We start from the raw sequence: 20,657 nt of genomic DNA on the forward strand, positions 1-20,657 counted from the left end.
TCGAACGTTAATGTCACAACACACAAAATAAACATAACGCTCACTTTCTGAAGTTATTCTTCATTCATAAATCCCTCGAATTCTTCTCCTTCGGTGTCCGAATTAAAAAGTTGGGCGAATACGGGATCCAAAATGGCCGGCTCCGTCTCGTCGAAGTCATTGCCTTCCGGAAAGCTCGGACCACAGTTGTGACCGAAATATCCGCCCAGGCATTTACGATTCACTGGCAGATGTTGGCGTATGTCGTCCGGCGCTGTCTCCCTGTCTTAGTGAAGGTGTGTTCGCCTTCGGTCATCCATTGTTCCCACGCCGTTCGCAGTCGTGCTTTAAATGCCCTGTTGACACCAATATCGAGCGGTTGGAGTTCTTTGGTTAATCCACCCGGAATGACGGCGAGTGTTGTATTTGTGTGCTTCACTTGTTTTTTGACACCATCTGTGATGTGGGCGCGCATGGAGTCGTATATCAACATGGAACACACAAAGGAAATGAAACGTAATATCCGCGCTTTCTCTTCTATGGGGGCGGGTGGTTGCTTACAGTAGAAGAAGAAGCGCTTCCTCTTCTATGGGGGCGGGTGCTTACCTTGGCGGTTGCTTACCATAGAAGAAGAAGCGCTTCCTCTTCTACGGGGAAAAAAGATGGCGTCTGTTTACCGTAGTTGCGAGACCTAAACTTTATGAAAATGAATCTTAATATTAATCCATATATAAAGCGCACCGGGTTATAAGCCACACTGTCAGCTTTTGAGAAAATTTGTGGTTTTTAGGTGCGGCTAATAGTGCGGAAAATACGGTAGATTTTTGGGAGTATTAATAGATGATCAAATGAACTGGAAATCTCATATACAAAACATACAACATAAGGTGGCAAAAAAACATTTCAATAATGAATAAAGCAAAATATGTCCTGGGCCAAAAATCACTACATATTCTCTACTGCTCGCTAGTGTTACCATATCTGAGTTATTGTGCAGAAATATGGGGAAATAACTACAAATGTGCGCTACATTCGCTAACCGTGTTACAAAAAAGATCAGTTAGAATAATACATAATGTTGGATATAGAGAACACACAAACCCTTTATTTATTAAGTCAGAAATATTAAAGTTTGGTGATTTGGTAAAATTGCAAACAGCTAAAATGATGTACAAAGCAAACTATAACCTGCTACCAAAGAATGTACAACAATTCTTCTCAACTAAAGAGGAGAAATATAACCTTAGAGGAAAAAATAATTTAAAACATTTATATGCACGTACAACACTTAGAACCTTTAGCATATCAGTATGTGGAATTAAATGATGGAATGGATTAAGTAAAGAAGTTAAACATTGTACTGATATGATCCAGTTTAAGAGGTTGTTCAAAATAATAGTGCTTACAGAGTACAAAGAAGAAGAATTATGAGAAATACTTTCAACCTTATTGAAAATAAGATATTCTTCATCTCAGTATGTTAATAATGACTGAATTAATTAATTAATTACATATTACAAAACTGTTGTATACTAATTCATAGATGTTATTTTATTATATAAAAAGGTCAGTAAATGATTCTATATATTTGTAAACGCTTGAAGTGGGAAAGGGGTAGGATTAAATAAGCTTTGCTTCTTCCTACTCCTTTTCGGGCATGATGTAAAATGAAATGATATGAAATTGTGTGATGTATTATGATGTAAGTGTGTTCATGTTCGAAATAAACTAAAGAAAGAAAGAAAAAAAACTAAGTTAAACATCGAGTCCATCAAGTTACTCGATGGATTTTTGAGTGGACATAACAGCCACTATCTCTAAGGCCTCTTCTACACTAAGCAGGCTAAGGTTATCCAGGGTATATCCCACCTAACCTTATCCTTGTCCACACACACACAATTCCACCGTTTAAGACCCCCTCCTCCCTCCGTCCACTGCCGCAATTTGACCTAGTATGCAAGCACGGAAAAAAATGCGCCCGTCATAGTCACCTCTGACCTGGAAGTGTATCCTTACCCTGTGTTTCAATGTAGACTATTGCCACATTTCTTTGAACAGTAAACCTTGCTTGCCTCACCATCAGCAGCTGTTAGACTATTGTAGTGAATCACACCTGAGCCATCATACATGAATCATATCTTTAAAGGGGAACATTATCACCAGACCTATGTAAGCGTCAATATATACCTTGATGTTGCAGAAAAAAGACCATATATTTTTTTAACTGATTTCCGAACTCTAAATGGGTGAATTTTGGTGAATTAAACGCCTTTCTATTATTCGCTCTCGTCGGGAAGCAATCCGCCATTTTCTCACTTTCGTCAGTGTGTTGTCGGAAGGTGTAACAAAACGAACAGGGGCGGATTCAAGTTGCACCAGTGGCCCAAAGATGCGAAAGTGGCAAGAAATTGGACGAAATTTGTTCAAAATACGAGGCTGTGGGCAAAGCCGACGAAATGGTCAGTCGTTCGTTCCGCACACTTTACCGACGAAAGCTATGCTACGACAGAGATGGCAAGAATGTGTGGATATCCTGCGACACTCAAAGCAGATGCATTTCCAACGATAAGGACCCTTGCTTCCCTGGCCTGCTGGCATCAACTCCAAAACTGGACGGATCAGCTTTCAGGAAAAGAGAGTGGATGAGGGTATGTCTACAGAATATAGGGAATAAGCGGTAGAAAATGGATGGATGGATTATACATAAACTGAGTTTACCAATAATTTAGCTTAAAAACATGTTTTTCAATCATTCGAGTACATTTGGGTAGTCTTGTGTAATGCAGTATTTTGTGTCTATTTAGGTATGGTTAACCTGAGTGCTGAAATTGTGGAAAAATATATGTTCTTAGCGCGTCTGAAATGGGCTGTCTGCACTCTCAAAGTGCATGTTATTGCCAAATGTATTTCATATGCTGTAAACCTAGTTCATAGTTGTTAGTTTCCTTTAATGCCAAACAAACACATACCAATCGTTGGTTAGAAGGCGATCGCCAAATTCGTCCTCGCTTTCTCCCATGTCGCTGGCTGTCGTGTCGTTTTCGTCGGTTTCGCTTGCATACGGTTCAAACCGATATGGCTCAATAGCTTCAGTTTCTTCTTCAATTTCGTTTTCGCTACCTGCCTCCACACTACAACCATCCGTTTCAATACATGCGTAATCTGTTGAATCGCTTAAGCCGCTGAAATCCGAGTCTGAATCCGAGCTAATGTCGCTAAAATTTGTTGTTCTATCCGCCATGTTTGTTTGTATTGGCATCACTGTGTGACGTCACAGGAAAATGGACGGGTGTATATAACGATGGTTAAAATCAGGCACTTGAAGCTTTTTTTAGGTATATTTCGTGATGGGTAAAATTTTGAAAAAAACTTCGAAAAATAAAATAAGCCCTGGGAACTGATTTTTAATGGTTTTAACCCTTCTGAAATTGTGATAATGTTCCCCTCTAATGGACGTGTGAAAGTAAACAATGTGATAAAGAACATTTACAACAATCAATCTAGGGATCTAGATATCTGGTCAGGACACTGTGCTTGTAGGCTCAACTTGGCGGTCGTACTTGACGGCCGCAACCACTTCATGGCTTCACAATAGTTATGGATTACAAAACTAGACGTTGAGTAATCGCTTAACATACATCGCAGATAATAACAATAATGATAGTCTGCTTTGCCAGTCCAAATGCATTTGCTGTTTGTCGTAGTCTTGAGGAGTGTTAATAGCATGGTGGATGTCCGGTTGTGCCCTGTGGAAATAATAAATAAAGTGACCAAGTTGCAACTAATCGACGGCCTCGTCCTTCCGACCAAAGAGCGGAGCTTTATGGACCTAGTGTTACCCCCGACAAAACATGGGCCCTGGAGGGAACGTCTCCCCTGCGCTCCTCGACCACGGTCTGGGAGCCCACAAACAGGAAAGGTGTAAAGCAACCCTTGCAGAGCGGCGGCTCCCTGTTTAAAGTGTCACCTTTATTGTTAGTTTAGAAGCCCAAATACCTCCATATTGCACTTCACGCACCCTCTTTATTAACCAGTAGAATTGTCCTTTGTTGCCTTTCTTCCTCTCCACCATGTTATTGTTTGTATGCACTTTGTGTGTGCGTTTTGACACACTCAACATCATGCGCCTCGGCTCTGTAGTCACCACCGCACAGCGGCATTCAGATGAAAGAACGGTACCGGTACTTTTCAAAGGTGGTATGGTACCGATTTCAATTGATTAGTACCACAATACTTTATTAGTAGCGGTATACTGTACAACCCTACTACACACACATACAGTACATAGAAGAAAGTGTGTTTTTATTGTTTGTGTCTTGCAGATGTCCAGCAGCTGATCGGTAATCCAGAAGAAGTTTCCCCTCAGTTAGGGGGGAGCTCCACTTTGAAGCAGGAGACTCCACAACCACCCTGCATTAAAAAGGAAGAGGAGGAACTCTGCATCACTCAGGAGGGAGAGTGTCTTCTAGGACGAGAGGAAGCTGATTACACCAAGTTTCCACTGAGTATTCTCTCTGTGAAGACTGAAGATGATGAAGAGAAACCACAAGTAAACAACCTCTTAGCTCCACTATCAGATAGTGAGGCTGAAAACGAGGTTGAAGTAACTTTGAGCAGGGATAAAGACTGTGAAGGTGATATGAGGACTCACACTGACAACAAACACTCTGAATGCTCTACAAAGAAGAGAGGTAAAACATGTTTGAGCTGCTCAGTTTGTGCTGAAAGTTTTACGAAAAAGAGCAGTTTGACTCGACACATGAGAACACACACAGGTGAAAAACCATTTAATTGTTCAGTTTGTAGCAAAAGTTTTTCTGTTAAGTGCTATTTGACTCAACACATGAGAACACACACAGGTGAAAAACCATTTAATTGTTCAGTTTGTGACAAAAGTTTTTCTCGTAGTAGCCATTTGACTCAACACATGAGAACACACACAGGTGAAAAAACATTTAGTTGTTCAGTTTGTGGTGTAAGCTTTTCTCGAAATAGCCATTTGACTCGACACATGAGAACACACACAGGTGAAAAACCATTTAATTGTTCAGTTTGTGGCAAAAGCTTTTCTGCTAAGAATAATTTGACTCAACACATGAGAACACACATAGGTGAAAAAACATTTAATTGTTCAGTTTGTGGCAACAGTTTTTTTGGTAAGTGCAATTTGACTAAACACATGAGAACACACACAGGTGAAAAACCATTTAGTTGTTCAGTTTGTGGCAAAAGCTTTTGTTATAACAGCTCTTTGTGTGAACACATGAGAACACACACAGGTAAAAAACCATTTAGTTGTTCAGTGTGCTGTAGAAGGTTCCCACATAAAGCAGACGCAGTAAAGCACACAAGAACACACAAGGGAAAATAACCTATTAGCTGTTTAGTTTGTGGTATGTTGCTCATTAGTTTGTGGTATGTTGCTCATATGTGGCGACATCCACCCTACCCAGGACCTCCTCACTGCTTCTTTCACAAATATCTGAGGTATTCATACAAACTTGGATTATTTGGAGCATAATCTTATCAACTCATGACCCCATGTCTTCTCTGTATCTGAAACCTTCCTGAACAGTAAGATAGATGATGCTTCAAGTGCTTGGTTACTCCTTCTTCAGTCCAGGGACCTGGGGCCTCATGTGTCAGGTTTGTACACGCTCAAAAACCTGCACTACACCCTTTTTCACTGCAAAGTTGACATGTATCAAAACTGGCGTTGGGATGCTGGGTAACTGTTCGCATAACAAACTGCCAACTTTTACTCCTCAGACTGATGGATGTGCAAATCAGAGACATATGAACAATTAACCCCCAACACCCACAACCCAACCCCCACCTCCCTCGACATTCGGGCATAACAGGTTCAATCCGGCCCGTGAGATGAGTTTGCGAAGTGTAAAATCCGGCTGTATTTTTAATGAAAGAAACTGCTTTTCTAATTGTGTCCACTGGATGTCGCAATAGCAATTCTGTTGTGCAAGCAAATAGTTTATACCGGGGCGAGCAAGTATACCAAGCAAGAGGTACACGGTAAAGCGGGGCTGTGACTCCTCCCCCTCCACCCAACATAAAACAGGAGTAAAATAAGCAATCAGTAACCCCACTTAAAATGCAGCATGAGACACTGATATAGTTCTGTGGAAATGATTGTCTTCTGTGCAAATGTAAAGAAAGTGAACAGTGTGTGATTTACTGCAATACTGTCAGTCTTTGAACTTTTTATTTGTGCTTTGTTGAAATTGTTCACACATTGCACAGCTTTTATTTTTCTATCAATACACATTATGTCTAGAAGACAGGAAGTAACTCAACACTCTTGAATAGTTTCTACCTCAGTTTGTATGGTTTGTTGAGTTAGCACAGGATTAATATGTGGAAATGACAAATGAGGTAGTTGATACATAGAATAGATTTTATTCATGCTTTATTTAGTTTTTTGTTCAATCCTAGATGGGTTGTGACTTAAAGTTTAATAGAAACACTGAGATTAAGTCTATGTTAATTTTGTTCCCCCCTCTAAATGTTTAACTAACTGGAAATGTTTTGTCAAGAGGATTATTTGTGATATGTACATTTTCAGAATGTGCTGGTTCTATTTTTGGCCAAACTAAAATAAAGAAAATAATCTGAAGTTGTCATAGTCGTATTTTTAAGTTATCATGCCATGATTTTACCCATCCCGCCCACGTGAAAATAGATTTTCCTCCATGTGGCCCCTGAGCTAAAATGAGTTTGACACCCCTGCTGTAATCTGACTCATGTGAGCAGGTTACTGTATAAACACATTTTGTTATAAGTTATAAAAATGTGTTCAGTTCTCAGAGACACATCAATGTCAGGCTGACAATCGCTCTTCCGCTTTCTCCAAACACGAGAACAAAGCAGCTCCTACTGACTTGTGATTGGTCAGACCGTGCCCATCTTAATCACATGGCTAATTTCAATATAATAAATTGTGATGTAACACAATTGAATATCTTATATGCTCAGACAGTAATGTGTTTATATAAGTTTAGATTGTGTTATGATGTTTGTAATGGGGAAAGACGTTAATGTGTCTTGTTTTCATGTTTGCATTTAAGATAGTTGACATTTAGCATGATAGCTGTTAACTGGCGATTAGTGATGTTAAGTGCCTAAGATGGTAGTTATTGATTAGCAGTGTGATGAGGGCTTTCTGCTGGTGAGTGATTAGCACTACAGTTAGAGCCACCTATCGCTAGGTAGAAATGAGCAGTTTCACCAACATTTTTATGTGAAACCATATTACTAACTGTCTGGTGTTTTACAGGATTCATGGAAGTTTATTGTCATACCAGCACACGATACACATGAGATGGCACACAATTTAGTAGCACGTGAACAATAGGATTGGTCCTGGTGGAGATCTACACTCTTAGTGCTTTTCTTCTTTATTCAGAGTAATCATTTGACTTTCTAAAGGATTTTAACTAAAACAACTAAGTAGGTTGAAAAATATTTCTGTTTCTTGTAGTATTTAAAATGTATGATTTTTTTCTTCAATGTTTGCTCTTTTTCTGGTTTGAACAACAGCCATAGAAAAAGTCTGTGCACGTGCTTGTATATATATATATATATATATTTTATTTTCAAAGAGTTGTTATTGATTATTTGATGATTGATACATTTGCCAACCATTGTTTGAAAACAAGGGCAGCACGGTGGAAGAGGGGTTAGTGTGTCTGCCTCACAATACCAAGGTCCTGAGTAGTCGTGAGTTCAATCCTGGCCTCGGGATCTTTCTGTGTGGAGTTTGCATGTTCTCCCCGTGACTGCGTGGGTTCCCGCCGGGTACTCCGGCTTCCTCCCACCTCCAAAGACATGCACCTGGGGATAGGTTGATTGGCAACACTAAATGGTCCCTAGTGTGTGAATGTGAGTGTGAATGTTGTCTGTCTATCAGTGGTGGCCCTGCGATGAGGTGGCGACTTGTCCAGGGTGTACCCCGCCTTCCGCCCGATTGTAGCTGAGATAGGCTCCAGCGCCCCCCGCGACCCCAAAGGGAATAAGCGGTAGAAAATGGATGGATGGATGTTTTAAAACAAGACTAAAAAGCCTTTATTTTGAAAAATAACTGCCGTGGAGTAGGAAACGGAAGTTGCGGGCTTCTAGCGCATGCGCAAAAGTACTTGAAGCAAAGCAAAAAGATGAAGACCGTATACTATGGTGGTTCGGAGATTTTTCGAATTCACGACCTTAAAGTCATATGATTCACAGCAAATATAGCAACAAATATCTCAATTGGTATTTTCCAAAGCCACGAAACGTGCATTGAGTTTGGAGCGATATGTGAAGTGAAGATTGAAGACGTGATAGAAGATGGACGACTACTGCTATGCTAAGATGGCGACGTCCGCTAAAAGAGAACATGAAAGAGAATCAACTTCCAGCAAATCACCAACGGAGATAAAGACGAAAGATGAAGGTGAGTGAGTTGAAGTTTTGTCATTTGAAAGCTATTTCAAGCCCTTAAAGTGTAAATGAGCCGACCTTGTTGAATAATGTAAAGAAAGAGCCGCCATGATTGTTAGCTTGAAGAAGGCAGTGGAGTTCACATCAGAGGAGATGAAAGAATGCAAAAGTCTAATTTAGAAACTAAAAGCAAAACAACAACTCTGTTAGGCTCGTTTGGTGTGTTTTTATTTTCATCATGTCGTGGTTTTGAGGCGAGGTGAGTATTTAGTCACATTTAACAAAGTGTCTGTACAGTTTGTCGTGTCGTCAAGTAACAGAAAAGAATGGACGTGTTCAAGTCGCGAGCAACGACTCATTAGCAGCGTGTTTTGAAGACTAGCCTACAGTTGTTTGGTCGCTGTCTGAATTTTTTAATCAAAACAGAAGAGTTTCTCTTTCCTATGTTTGGCAAATGCCACTAATAAAAAAGTTAGCGAGCATTACTACTAAGCTTCCCTGATATAATGAAAATTGCAAAAGTCGTACCAATTTATAAGAATGGAGACGTACACCAGTTTACTAACTACAGACCAGTTTCATTACTTCCACAATTCTCCAAAATCTTGGAAAAATTATTCAATAGTCGATTGGATTTATTTATTAACAAAAGTGGGACGCTTGTGGAGAACCAATATGGATTCCGAGCAAATATCTCAACATCAATAGCACTAACCAAAATAACAGAGGAAATTACCAATGCAATAGATGGTAAAGAATGTGCGGCCGCAGTATTCATGGACTTAACAAAAGCATTTGACACAATTAATCATGATATTTTAATACGAAAATTAGAACGATATGGCATCAGAGGTTTGGTATTGAATTGGGTAAGAAGTTATTTAACCAACAGGAAGCAATATGTAAAGATGGGTGAAAATATGTCAACACGGCTAGATATATCCTGCGGTGTACCCCAGGGGTCAATACTGGGACCAAGATTGTTCAATCTTTATATAAACAACATTTGTAAGGTTACGAAGGACTTAAAGTTGGTTTTATTTGCAGATGACACAACTGCTTTCTGTTCAGGAGAGAGCACACAGAAGGTAATACAAATAATAACAGAAGAAATTAACAAATTAAAAAGATGGTTTGACAAAAACAGACTATCTTTGAATCTCAGTAAAACTAAACTAATGCTATTTGGTAATAGTAGAAAAGAGCATCATACACAAATACAAATAGACGAAGTAGACATAGAAAGGGTAAAAGAAACTAGATTTTTGGGAGTATTAATAGATGATCAAATGAACTGGAAATCTCATATACAAAACATACAACATAAGGTGGCAAAAAACATTTCAATAATGAATAAAGCAAAATATGTCCTGGGCCAAAAATCACTACATATTCTCTACTGCTCGCTAGTGTTACCATATCTGAGTTATTGTGCAGAAATATGGGGAAATAACTACAAATGTGCGCTACATTAGCTAACCGTGTTACAAAAAAGATCAGTTAGAATAATACATAATGTTGGATATAGAGAACACACAAACCCTTTATTTATTAAGTCAGAAATATTAAAGTTTGGTGATTTGGTAAAATTGCAAACAGCTAAAATGATGTACAAATCAAACTATAACCTGCTACCAAAGAATGTACAACAATTCTTCTCAACTAAAGAGGAGAAATATAACCTTAGAGGAAAAAATAATTTAAAACATTTATATGCACGTACAACACTTAGAACCTTTAGCATATCAGTATGTGGAATTAAATGATGGAATGGATTAAGTAAAGAAGTTAAACATTGTACTGATATGATCCAGTTTAAGAGGTTGTTCAAAATAATAGTGCTTACAGAGTACAAAGAAGAAGAATTATGAGAAATACTTTCAACCTTATTGAAAATAAGATATTCTTCATCTCAGTATGTTAATAATGACTGAATTAATTAATTAATTACATATTACAAAACTGTTGTATACTAATTCATAGATGTTATTTTATTATATAAAAAGGTCAGTAAATGATTCTATTAATTTGTAAACGCTCTGAAGTGGGAAAGGGGTAGGATTAAATAAGCTTTGCTTCTTCCTACTCCTTTTCGGGCATGATGTAAAATGAAATGATATGAAATTGTGTGATGTATTATGCTGTAAGTGTGTTCATGTTCGAAATAAACTAAAGAAAGGAAGAAAAAAAGCTAAGTTAAACATCGAGTCCATCAAGTTACTCGATGGATTTTTGAGTGGACATAACAGCCACTATCTCTAAGGCCTCTTCTACACTAAGCAGGCTAAGGTTATCCAGGGTATATCCCACCTAACCTTATCCTTGTCCACACACACACAATTCCACCGTTTAAGACCCCCTCCTCCCTCCGTCCACTGCCGCAATTTGACCTAGTATGCAAGCACGGAAAAAAATGCGCCCGTCTTAGTCACCTCTGACCTGGAAGTGTATCCTTACCCTGTGTTTCAATGTAGACTATTGCCACATTTCTTTGAACAGTAAACCTTGCTTGCCTCACCATCAGCAGCTGTTAGACTATTGTAGTGAATCACACCTGAGCCATCATACATGAATCATATCTTTAAAGGGGAACATTATCACCAGACCTATGTAAGCGTCAATATATACCTTGATGTTGCAGAAAAAAGACCATATTTTTTTTAACTGATTTCCGAACTCTAAATGGGTGAATTTTGGTGAATTAAACGCCTTTCTATTATTCGCTCTCGTCGGGAAGCAATCCGCCATTTTCTCACTTTCGTCAGTGTGTTGTCGGAGGGTGTAACAACACGAACAGGGGCGGATTCAAGTTGCACCAGTGGCCCAAAGATGCGAAAGTGGCAAGAAATTGGACGAAATTTGTTCAAAATACGAGGCTGTGGGCAAAGCCGACGAAATGGTCAGTCGTTTGTTCCGCACACTTTACCGACGAAAGCTATGCTACGACAGAGATGGCAAGAATGTGTGGATATCCTGCGACACTCAAAGCAGATGCATTTCCAACGATAAGGACCCTTGCTTCCCTGGCCTGCTGACATCAACTCCAAAACTGGATGGATCAGCTTTCAGGAAAAGAGAGTGGATGAGGGTATGTCTACAGAATATAGGGAATAAGCGGTAGAAAATGGATGGATGGATTATACATAAACTGTGTTTACCAATAATTTAGCTTAAAAACATGTTTTTCAATCATTCGAGTACATTCGGGTAGTCTTGTGTAATGCAGTATTTTGTGTCTATTTAGGTATGGTTAACCTGAGTGCTGAAATTGTGGAAAAATATATGTTCTTAGCGCGCCTGAAATGGGCTGTCTGCACTCTCAAAGTGCATGTTGTTGCCAAATGTATTTCATATGCTGTAAACCTAGTTCATAGTTGTTAGTTTCCTTTAATGCCAAACAAACACATACCAATCGTTGGTTAGAAGGCGATCGCCGAATTCGTCCTCGCTTTCTCCCGTGTCGCTGGCTGTCGTGTCGTTTTCGTCGGTTTCGCTTGCATACGGTTCAAACCGATATGGCTCAATAGCTTCAGTTTCTTCTTCAATTTAGTTTTCGCTACCTGCCTCCACACTACAACCATCCGTTTCAATACATGCGTAATCTGTTGAATCGCTTAAGCCGCTGAAATCCGAGTCTGAATCCGAGCTAATGTCGCTAAAATTTGTTGTTCTATCCGCCATGTTTGTTTGTATTGGCATCACTGTGTGACGTCACAGGAAAATGGACGGGTGTATATAACGATGGTTAAAATCAGGCACTTGAAGCTTTTTTTAGGGATATTTCGTGATGGGTAAAATTTTGAAAAAAAATTCGAAAAATAAAATAAGCCCTGGGAACTGATTTTTAATGGTTTTAACCCTTCTGAAATTGTGATAATGTTCCCCTCTAATGGACGTGTGAAAGTAAACAATGTGATAAAGAACATTTACAACAATCAATCTAGGGATCTAGATATCTGGTCAGGACACTGTGCTTGTAGGCTCAACTTGGCGGTCGTACTTGACGGCCGCAACCACTTCATGGCTTCACAATAGTTATGGATTACAAAACTAGACGTTGAGTAATCGCTCAACATACATCGCAGATAATAACAATAATGATAGTCTGCTTTGCCAGTCCAAATGCATTCGCTGTTTGTCGTAGTCTTGAGGAGTGTTAATAGCATGGTGGATGTCCGGTTGTGCCCTGTGGAAATAATAAATAAAGTGACCAAGTTGTAACTAATCGACGGCCTCGTCCTTCCGACCAAAGAGCGGAGCTTTATGAACCCAGTGTTACCCCCGACAAAACATGGGCCCTGGAGGGAACGTCTCCCCTGCGCTCCTCGACCACGGTCTGGGAGCCCACAAACAGGAAAGGTGTAAAGCAACCCTTGCAGAGCGGCGGCTCCCTGTTTAAAGTGTCACCTTTATTGTTAGTTTAGAAGCCCAAATACCTCCATATTGCACTTCACGCACCCTCTTTATTAACCAGTAGAATTGTCCTTTGTTGCCTTTCTTCCTCTCCACCATGTTATTGTTTGTATGCACTTTGTGTGTGCGTTTTGACACACTCAACATCATGCGCCTCGGCACTGTAGTCACCACCGCACAGCGGCATTCAGATGAAAGAACGGTACCGGTACTTTTCAAAGGTGGTATAGTACCGATTTCAATTGATTAGTACCACAATACTTTATTAGTAGCGGTATACTGTACAACCCTACTACACACACATACAGTACATAGAAGAAAGTGTGTTTTTATTGTTTGTGTCTTGCAGATGTCCAGCAGCTGATCGGTAATCCAGAAGAAGTTTCCCCTCAGTTAGGGGGGAGCTCCACTTTGAAGCAGGAGACTCCACAACCACCCTGCATTAAAAAGGAAGAGGAGGAACTCTGCATCACTCAGGAGGGAGAGTGTCTTCTAGGACGAGAGGAAGCTGATTACACCAAGTTTCCACTGAGTATTCTCTCTGTGAAGACTGAAGATGATGAAGAGAAACCACAAGTAAACAACCTCTTAGCTCCACTATCAGATAGTGAGGCTGAAAACGAGGTTGAAGTAACTTTGAGCAGCGATAAAGACTGTGAAGGTGATATGAGGACTCACACTGACAACAAACACTCTGAATGCTCTACAAAGAAGAGAGGTAAAACATGTTTGAGCTGCTCAGTTTGTGCTGAAAGTTTTACGAAAAAGAGCAGTTTGACTCGACACATGAGAACACACACAGGTGAAAAACCATTTAATTGTTCAGTTTGTAGCAAAAGTTTTTCTGTTAAGTGCTATTTGACTCAACACATGAGAACACACACAGGTGAAAAACCATTTAATTGTTCAGTTTGTGACAAAAGTTTTTCTCGTAGTAGCCATTTGACTCAACACATGAGAACACACACAGGTGAAAAAACATTTAGTTGTTCAGTTTGTGGTGTAAGCTTTTCTCGAAATAGCCATTTGACTCGACACATGAGAACACACACAGGTGAAAAACCATTTAATTGTTCAGTTTGTGGCAAAAGCTTTTCTGCTAAGAATAATTTGACTCAACACATGAGAACACACATAGGTGAAAAAACATTTAATTGTTCAGTTTGTGGCAACAGTTTTTTTGGTAAGTGCAATTTGACTAAACACATGAGAACACACACAGGTGAAAAACCATTTAGTTGTTCAGTTTGTGGCAAAAGCTTTTGTTATAACAGCTCTTTGTGTGAACACATGAGAACACACACAGGTAAAAAACCATTTAGTTGTTCAGTGTGCTGTAGAAGGTTCCCACATAAAGCAGACGCAGTAAAGCACACAAGAACACACAAGGGAAAATAACCTATTAGCTGTTTAGTTTGTGGTATGTTGCTCATTAGTTTGTGGTATGTTGCTCATATGTGGCGACATCCACCCTACCCAGGACCTCCTCACTGCTTCTTTCACAAATATCTGAGGTATTCATACAAACTTGGATTATTTGGAGCATAATCTTATCAACTCATGACCCCATGTCTTCTCTGTATCTGAAACCTTCCTGAACAGTAAGATAGATGATGCTTCAAGTGCTTGGTTACTCCTTCTTCAGTCCAGGGACCTGGGGCCTCATGTGTCAGGTTTGTACACGCTCAAAAACCTGCACTACACCCTTTTTCACTGCAAAGTTGACATGTATCAAAACTGGCGTTGGGATGCTGGGTAACTGTTCGCATAACAAACTGCCAACTTTTACTCCTCAGACTGATGGATGTGCAAATCAGAGACATATGAACAATTAACCCCCAACACCCACAACCCAACCCCCACCTCCCTCGACATTCGGGCATAACAGGTTCAATCCGGCCCGTGAGATGAGTTTGCGAAGTGTAAAATCCGGCTGTATTTTTAATGAAAGAAACTGCTTTTCTAATTGTGTCCACTGGATGTCGCAATAGCAATTCTGTTATGCAAGCAAATAGTTTATACCGGGGCGAGCAAGTATACCAAGCAAGAGGTACACGGTAAAGCGGGGCTGTGACTCCTCCCCCTCCACCCAACATAAAACAGGAGTAAAATAAGCAATCAGTAACCCCACTTAAAATGCAGCATGAGACACTGCACACTGATATAGTTCTGTGGAAATGATTGTCTTCTGTGCAAATGTAAAGAAAGTGAACAGTGTGTGATTTACTGCAATACTGTCAGTCTTTGAACTTTTTATTTGTGCTTTGTTGAAATTGTTCACACATTGCACAGCTTTTATTTTTCTATCAATACACATTATGTCTAGAAGACAGGAAGTAACTCAACACTCTTGAATAGTTTCTACCTCAGTTTGTATGGTTTGTTGAGTTAGCACAGGATTAATATGTGGAAATGACAAATGAGGTAGTTGATACATAGAATAGATTTTATTCATGCTTTATTTAGTTTTTTGTTCAATCCTAGATGGGTTGTGACTTAAAGTTTAATAGAAACACTGAGATTAAGTCTATGTTAATTTTGTTCCCCCCTCTAAATGTTTAACTAACTGGAAATGTTTTGTCAAGAGGATTATTTGTGATATGTACATTTTCAGAATGTGCTGGTTCTATTTTTGGCCAAACTAAAATAAAGAAAATAATCTGAAGTTGTCATAGTCGTATTTTTAAGTTATCATGCCATGATTTTACCCGTCCCGCCCACGTGAAAATAGATTTTCCTCCATGTGGCCCCTGAGCTAAAATGAGTTTGACACCCCTGCTGTAATCTGACTCATGTGAGCAGGTTACTGTATAAACACATTTTGTTATAAGTTATAAAAATGTGTTCAGTTCTCAGAGACACATCAATGTCAGGCTGACAATCGCTCTTCCGCTTTCTCCAAACACGAGAACAAAGCAGCTCCTACTGACTTGTGATTGGTCAGACCGTGCCCATCTTAATCACATGGCTAATTTCAATATAATAAATTGTGATGTAACACAATTGAATATCTTATATGCTCAGACAGTAATGTGTTTATATAAGTTTAGATTGTGTTATGATGTTTGTAATGGGAAAAGACGTTAATGTGTCTTGTTTTCATGTTTGCATTTAAGATAGTTGACATTTAGCATGATAGCTGTTAACTGGCGATTAGTGATGTTAAGTGCCTAAGATGGTAGTTATTGATTAGCAGTGTGATGAGGGCTTTCTGCTGGTGAGTGATTAGCACTACAGTTAGAGCCACCTATCGCTAGGTAGAAATGAGCAGTTTCACCAACATTTTTATGTGAAACCATATTACTAACTGTCTGGTGTTTTACAGGATTCATGGAAGTTTATTGTCATACCAGCACACGATACACATGAGATGGCACACAATTTAGTAGCACGTGAACAATAGGATTGGTCCTGGTGGAGATCTACACTCTTAGTGCTTTTCTTCTTTATTCAGAGTAATCATTTGACTTTCTAAAGGATTTTAACTAAAACAACTAAGTAGGTTGAAAAATATTTCTGTTTCTTGTAGTATTTAAAATGTATGATTTTTTTCTTCAATGTTTGCTCTTTTTCTGGTTTGAACAACAGCCATAGAAAAAGTCTGTGCACGTGCTTGTATATATATATATATATTTTATTTTCAAAGAGTTGTTATTGATTATTTGATGATTGATACATTTGCCAACCATTGTTTGAAAACAAGGGCAGCACGGTGGAAGAGGGGTTAGTGTGTCTGCCTCACAATACCAAGGTCCTGAGTAGTCGTGAGTTCAATCCTGGCCTCGGGATCTTTCTGTGTGGAGTTTGCATGTTCTCCCCGTGACTGCGTGGGTTCCCGCCGGGTACTCCGGCTTCCTCCCACCTCCAAAGACATGCACCTGGGGATAGGTTGATTGGCAACACTAAATGGTGTGAATGTGAGTGTGAATGTTGTCTGTCTATCAGTGGTGGCCCTGCGATGAGGTGGCGACTTGTCCAGGGTGTACCCCGCCTTCCGCCCGATTGTAGCTGAGATAGGCTCCAGCGCCCCCCGCGACCCCAAAGGGAATAAGCGGTAGAAAATGGATGGATGGATGTTTTAAAACAAGACTAAAAAGCCTTTATTTTGAAAAATAACTGCCGTGGAGTAGGAAACGGAAGTTGCGGGCTTCTAGCGCATGCGCAAAAGTACTTGAAGCAAAGCAAAAAGATGAAGACCGTATACTATGGTGGTTCGGAGATTTTTCGAATTCACGACCTTAAAGTCATATGATTCACAGCAAATATAGCAACAAATATCTCAATTGGTATTTTCCAAAGCCACGAAACGTGCATTGAGTTTGGAGCGATATGTGAAGTGAAGATTGAAGACGTGATAGAAGATGGACGACTACTGCTATGCTAAGATGGCGACGTCCGCTAAAAGAGAACATGAAAGAGAATCAACTTCCAGCAAATCACCAACGGAGATAAAGACGAAAGATGAAGGTGAGTGAGTTGAAGTTTTGTCATTTGAAAGCTATTTCAAGCCCTTAAAGTGGAAATGAGCCGACCTTGTTGAAGAATGTAAAGAAAGAGCCGCCATGATTGTTAGCTTGAAGAAGGCAGTGGAGTTCACATCAGAGGAGATGAAAGAATGCAAAAGTCACATTTAGAAACTAAAAGCAAAACAACAACTCTGTTAGGCTCGTTTGGTGTGTTTTTATTTTTATCATGTCGTGGTTTTGAGGTAAGGCGAGTATTTAGTCACATTTAACAAAGTCTCTGTACAGTTTGTCGTGTCGTCAAGTAACAGAAAAGAATGGACGTGTTCAAGTCGCGAGCAACGACTCGTTAGCAGCGTGTTTTGAAGACTAGCCTACAGTTGTTTGGTCACTGTCTGAATTTTTTAATTTAAACAGAAGAGTTTCTCTTTCCTATGTTTGGCAAATGCCACTAATAAAAAAAAGTTAGCGAGCATTATTACTAAGCTAAGTTATTGGATGGATTTTTGAGTGGACATAACAGCCACTATCTCTAAGGCCCCTTCTACACTAAGCAGGCTAAGGTTATCCAGGATAAATCCCACCTAACCTTATCCTTGTCCACACACACACAATTGTCGTTTAAGACCCCCTTCGTCACCGTCGCAACGCAACCTAATACGCATGCGTGGAAAATGCGCACGCCATAGCCATCTCCAGTGTTGCTTTGTGTGCAAGTTCTTAAATGTCCAGTGTTGTGGTATTTCAATTAACTGGAATCCAGTGTGCTGTGGGGCCTTATTGTAGTGAATCACACCTGAGCCATCATCCATCCATCTTCTTCTGCTTATTTGAGGTCGGGTCGCGGGGGCAGCTGCCTAAGGAGGGAAGCCCAGAATTCCCTCTATCCAGCCACTTCGACCAGCTCTTCCCGGGGATCCCGAGGCGTTCCCAGGCCAGCCGGGTGACATCGTCTTCCCAACGTGTCCTGGGTCTTCCCCGTGGCCTCCTACCAGTTGGTAAAGCCCTAAACACCTCCCTAGGTAGGCGTTTGGGTGGCATCCTGACCAGATGCCCGAACCACCTCATCTGGCTCCTCTCCATGTGGCTTTACTTTGAGCTCCTCCCAGATGACAGAGCTTCTCACCCTATCTCTAAGGGAGAGCCCCGCCACCCTGCGGAGGAAACTCATTTGGGCCGCTTGTACCAGTGATCTTGTCCTTTCGGTCATAACCCAAAGCTCATGACCATAGGTGAGAATGGGACATAGATCGACTGGTAAATTGAGAGCTTTGCCTTCCAACTCAGCTCCTTCATCACCACAACGGATCGATACAGCGTCTGCATTACTGAAGATGCCGCACCGATCCGCCTGTCGATCTCCAGATCTACTCTTCCCTCACTCGTGAACAAGACTCTGAGGTACTTGAACTCCTCCACTTGGGGCAGGGTCTCCTCCCCAACCCGGAGATGACACTCCACCCTTTTCTGGGCGAGAACCATGTACTTGGACTTGGAGGTGCTGATTCTCATCCCAGTCGCTTCACACTCGGATGCGAACCGATCCAGTGAGAGCTGAAGATCCTGGCCAGATGAAGCCATCAGGACCACATCATCTGCAAAAAGCAGAGACCTAATCCTGCAGCCACCAAACCGGATCCCCTCAACGCCTTGACTGCGCCTAGAAATTCTGTCCATAAACGTTATGAACAGAATCGGTGACAAAGGGCAGCCTTGGTGGAGTCCAACCCTCACTGGAAACGTGTCCGACTTACTGCCGGCAATGCGGACCAAGCTCTGACACTGATCGCACAGGGAGCGGACCGCCACAATCAGACAGTCCGATACCCCATACTCTCTGAGCACTCCCCACAGGACTTCCCGAGGGACACGGTCGAATGCCTTCTTCAAGTCCACAAAGCACATGTAGACTGGTTGGACAAACTCCCATGCACCCTCAAGGACCCTGCCGAAAGTATGGAGCTGGTCCACAGTTCCACGACCAGGACGAAAACCACACTGTTCCTCCTGAATCCGAGGTTCGACTATCCAGCGTAGCCTCCTCTCCAGTAAACCTGAATAGACCTTACCAGGAAGGCTGAGGAGTGTGATCCCACGATAGTTGGAACACACCCTCCGGTTCCCCTTCTTAAAGAGAGGAACCACCACCCCGGTCTGCCAATCCAGAGGTACAGCCCCCGATGTCCCCGTGATGATGCAGAGTCTTGTCAACCAAGACAGCCCCACAGCATCCAGAGCCTTAAGGAACTCCGGGCGGGTCTCATCCACCCCCGGGGCCTTGCCACCGAGGAGCTTTTTAACTACCTCAGCAACCTCAGCCCCAGAAATAGGAGAGCCCACCACAGATTCCCCGGGCACTGCTTCCTCATAGGAAGAAATGTTGGTGGGATTGAGGAGGTCTTCGAAGTATTCCTTCCACCGATCCACAACATCCGCAGTCGAGGTCAGCAGAACACCATCCTCATGTACCGGGTACCTCACAATTTACAATTTTCCATATTACATATAGTCTGCTATAATCAAGGATTAGATTAGAATAGAACAAAGTTTTACTGACATTATATTAAATTATTCATGATTTATGGTTGCCACTCCTGGTCTGTGCTTTAAGAAAAATACAATTATTAATTGAGTACTATAAACAAAACTATGGATAAATGCACACAGATAAGCCATGTAGCAGGTAAAACACATTTATTAAAGACAAAACATTGTAGGAATTTGTTACAAAATGTAGTCATTTCACTTGCATTAGTTGACTGCTAGTTGGGCAGTTTTAAGTGCGCTAATATTTGGCATCAAGTTCTACGTATCTACATGTGCACAGCAGGGGAGCTGGTTAACTTATGAGAGTAGTATGTGTGTTTGTGAGAATATCAACGTGTTGTCTGAGTGACGTCAGTGAGTGAGCGGGCGAGTAAGGAGAGGTAGTGGTAGCATGTGCAGGAGTGTTAATAGCATGGTGGATGTCTGGTTGTGCCCTGTGGAAATAATAAATAAAGTGAGCAAGTTGTAACTAATCGACCGCCTCGTCCTTCCGACCAAAGAGCGGAGCTTTATGGACCCAGTGTTAACCCCGACAAAACATGGGCCCTGGAGGTAGTCACGGCCGCACAGCGGCATTCAGATGAAAGAACGGTACCGGTACTTTTCAAAGGTGCTATAATACCGATTTCAATTGATTAGTAATGCGATACTTTATTAGTAGCAGTATACTGTACAACCCTACTACACACACATACAGTACATAGAAGAAAGTGTGTTTTTGTTGTTTGTGTCTTGCAGACGTCCAGCAGCTGATCTGTAATCCAGAAGAAGTTTCCCCTCAGTTAGGGGGGAGCTCCACTTTGAAGCAGGAGACTCCACAAC

At 41.0% G+C, this 20,657-nt stretch overlaps 3 protein-coding genes across 3 annotated transcripts in view; all 3 read left to right on the forward strand.

The window, feature by feature from the left end:
* Nucleotides 1–6,576, forward strand: part of LOC133619320 (uncharacterized) — a 29,316-nt gene extending 22,740 nt beyond the window's left edge. Inside the window, exon 2 of the mRNA XM_061980290.2 lies at nt 4,302–6,576. Within this exon, the coding sequence (XP_061836274.1) occupies nt 4,302–5,350 (1,049 nt within the window). The 3' untranslated portion in view covers nt 5,351–6,576. The remainder of the gene's footprint in view (nt 1–4,301) is intronic.
* Nucleotides 1–20,657, forward strand: part of LOC133619354 (uncharacterized) — a 65,969-nt gene that overhangs the window by 10,781 nt on the left and 34,531 nt on the right. Inside the window, exon 2 of the mRNA XM_072915269.1 lies at nt 20,574–20,657. This exon is cut by the window's right edge and continues 1,146 nt beyond it. The gene's annotated coding sequence lies outside the window, so the exon portion shown is untranslated. The remainder of the gene's footprint in view (nt 1–20,573) is intronic.
* Nucleotides 13,176–15,456, forward strand: LOC140679634 (uncharacterized). The gene has a single exon (XM_072915464.1). The coding sequence runs from the start codon at nt 13,492–13,494 to the stop codon at nt 14,221–14,223; it is 732 nt and encodes a 243-aa protein (XP_072771565.1). The 5' UTR covers nt 13,176–13,491; the 3' UTR covers nt 14,224–15,456.

This window comes from Nerophis lumbriciformis, linkage group LG20 (genome assembly GCF_033978685.3).
Source record: "Nerophis lumbriciformis linkage group LG20, RoL_Nlum_v2.1, whole genome shotgun sequence".
Classification (NCBI taxonomy): Eukaryota; Metazoa; Chordata; class Actinopteri; order Syngnathiformes; family Syngnathidae; genus Nerophis; species Nerophis lumbriciformis.

Bases quoted from the DNA above. Each gene is read 5' to 3' on its own strand.
- LOC140679634 (XM_072915464.1), top strand. From the start codon at position 13,492: ATGAGGACTCACACTGACAACAAACACTCTGAATGCTCTACAAAGAAG.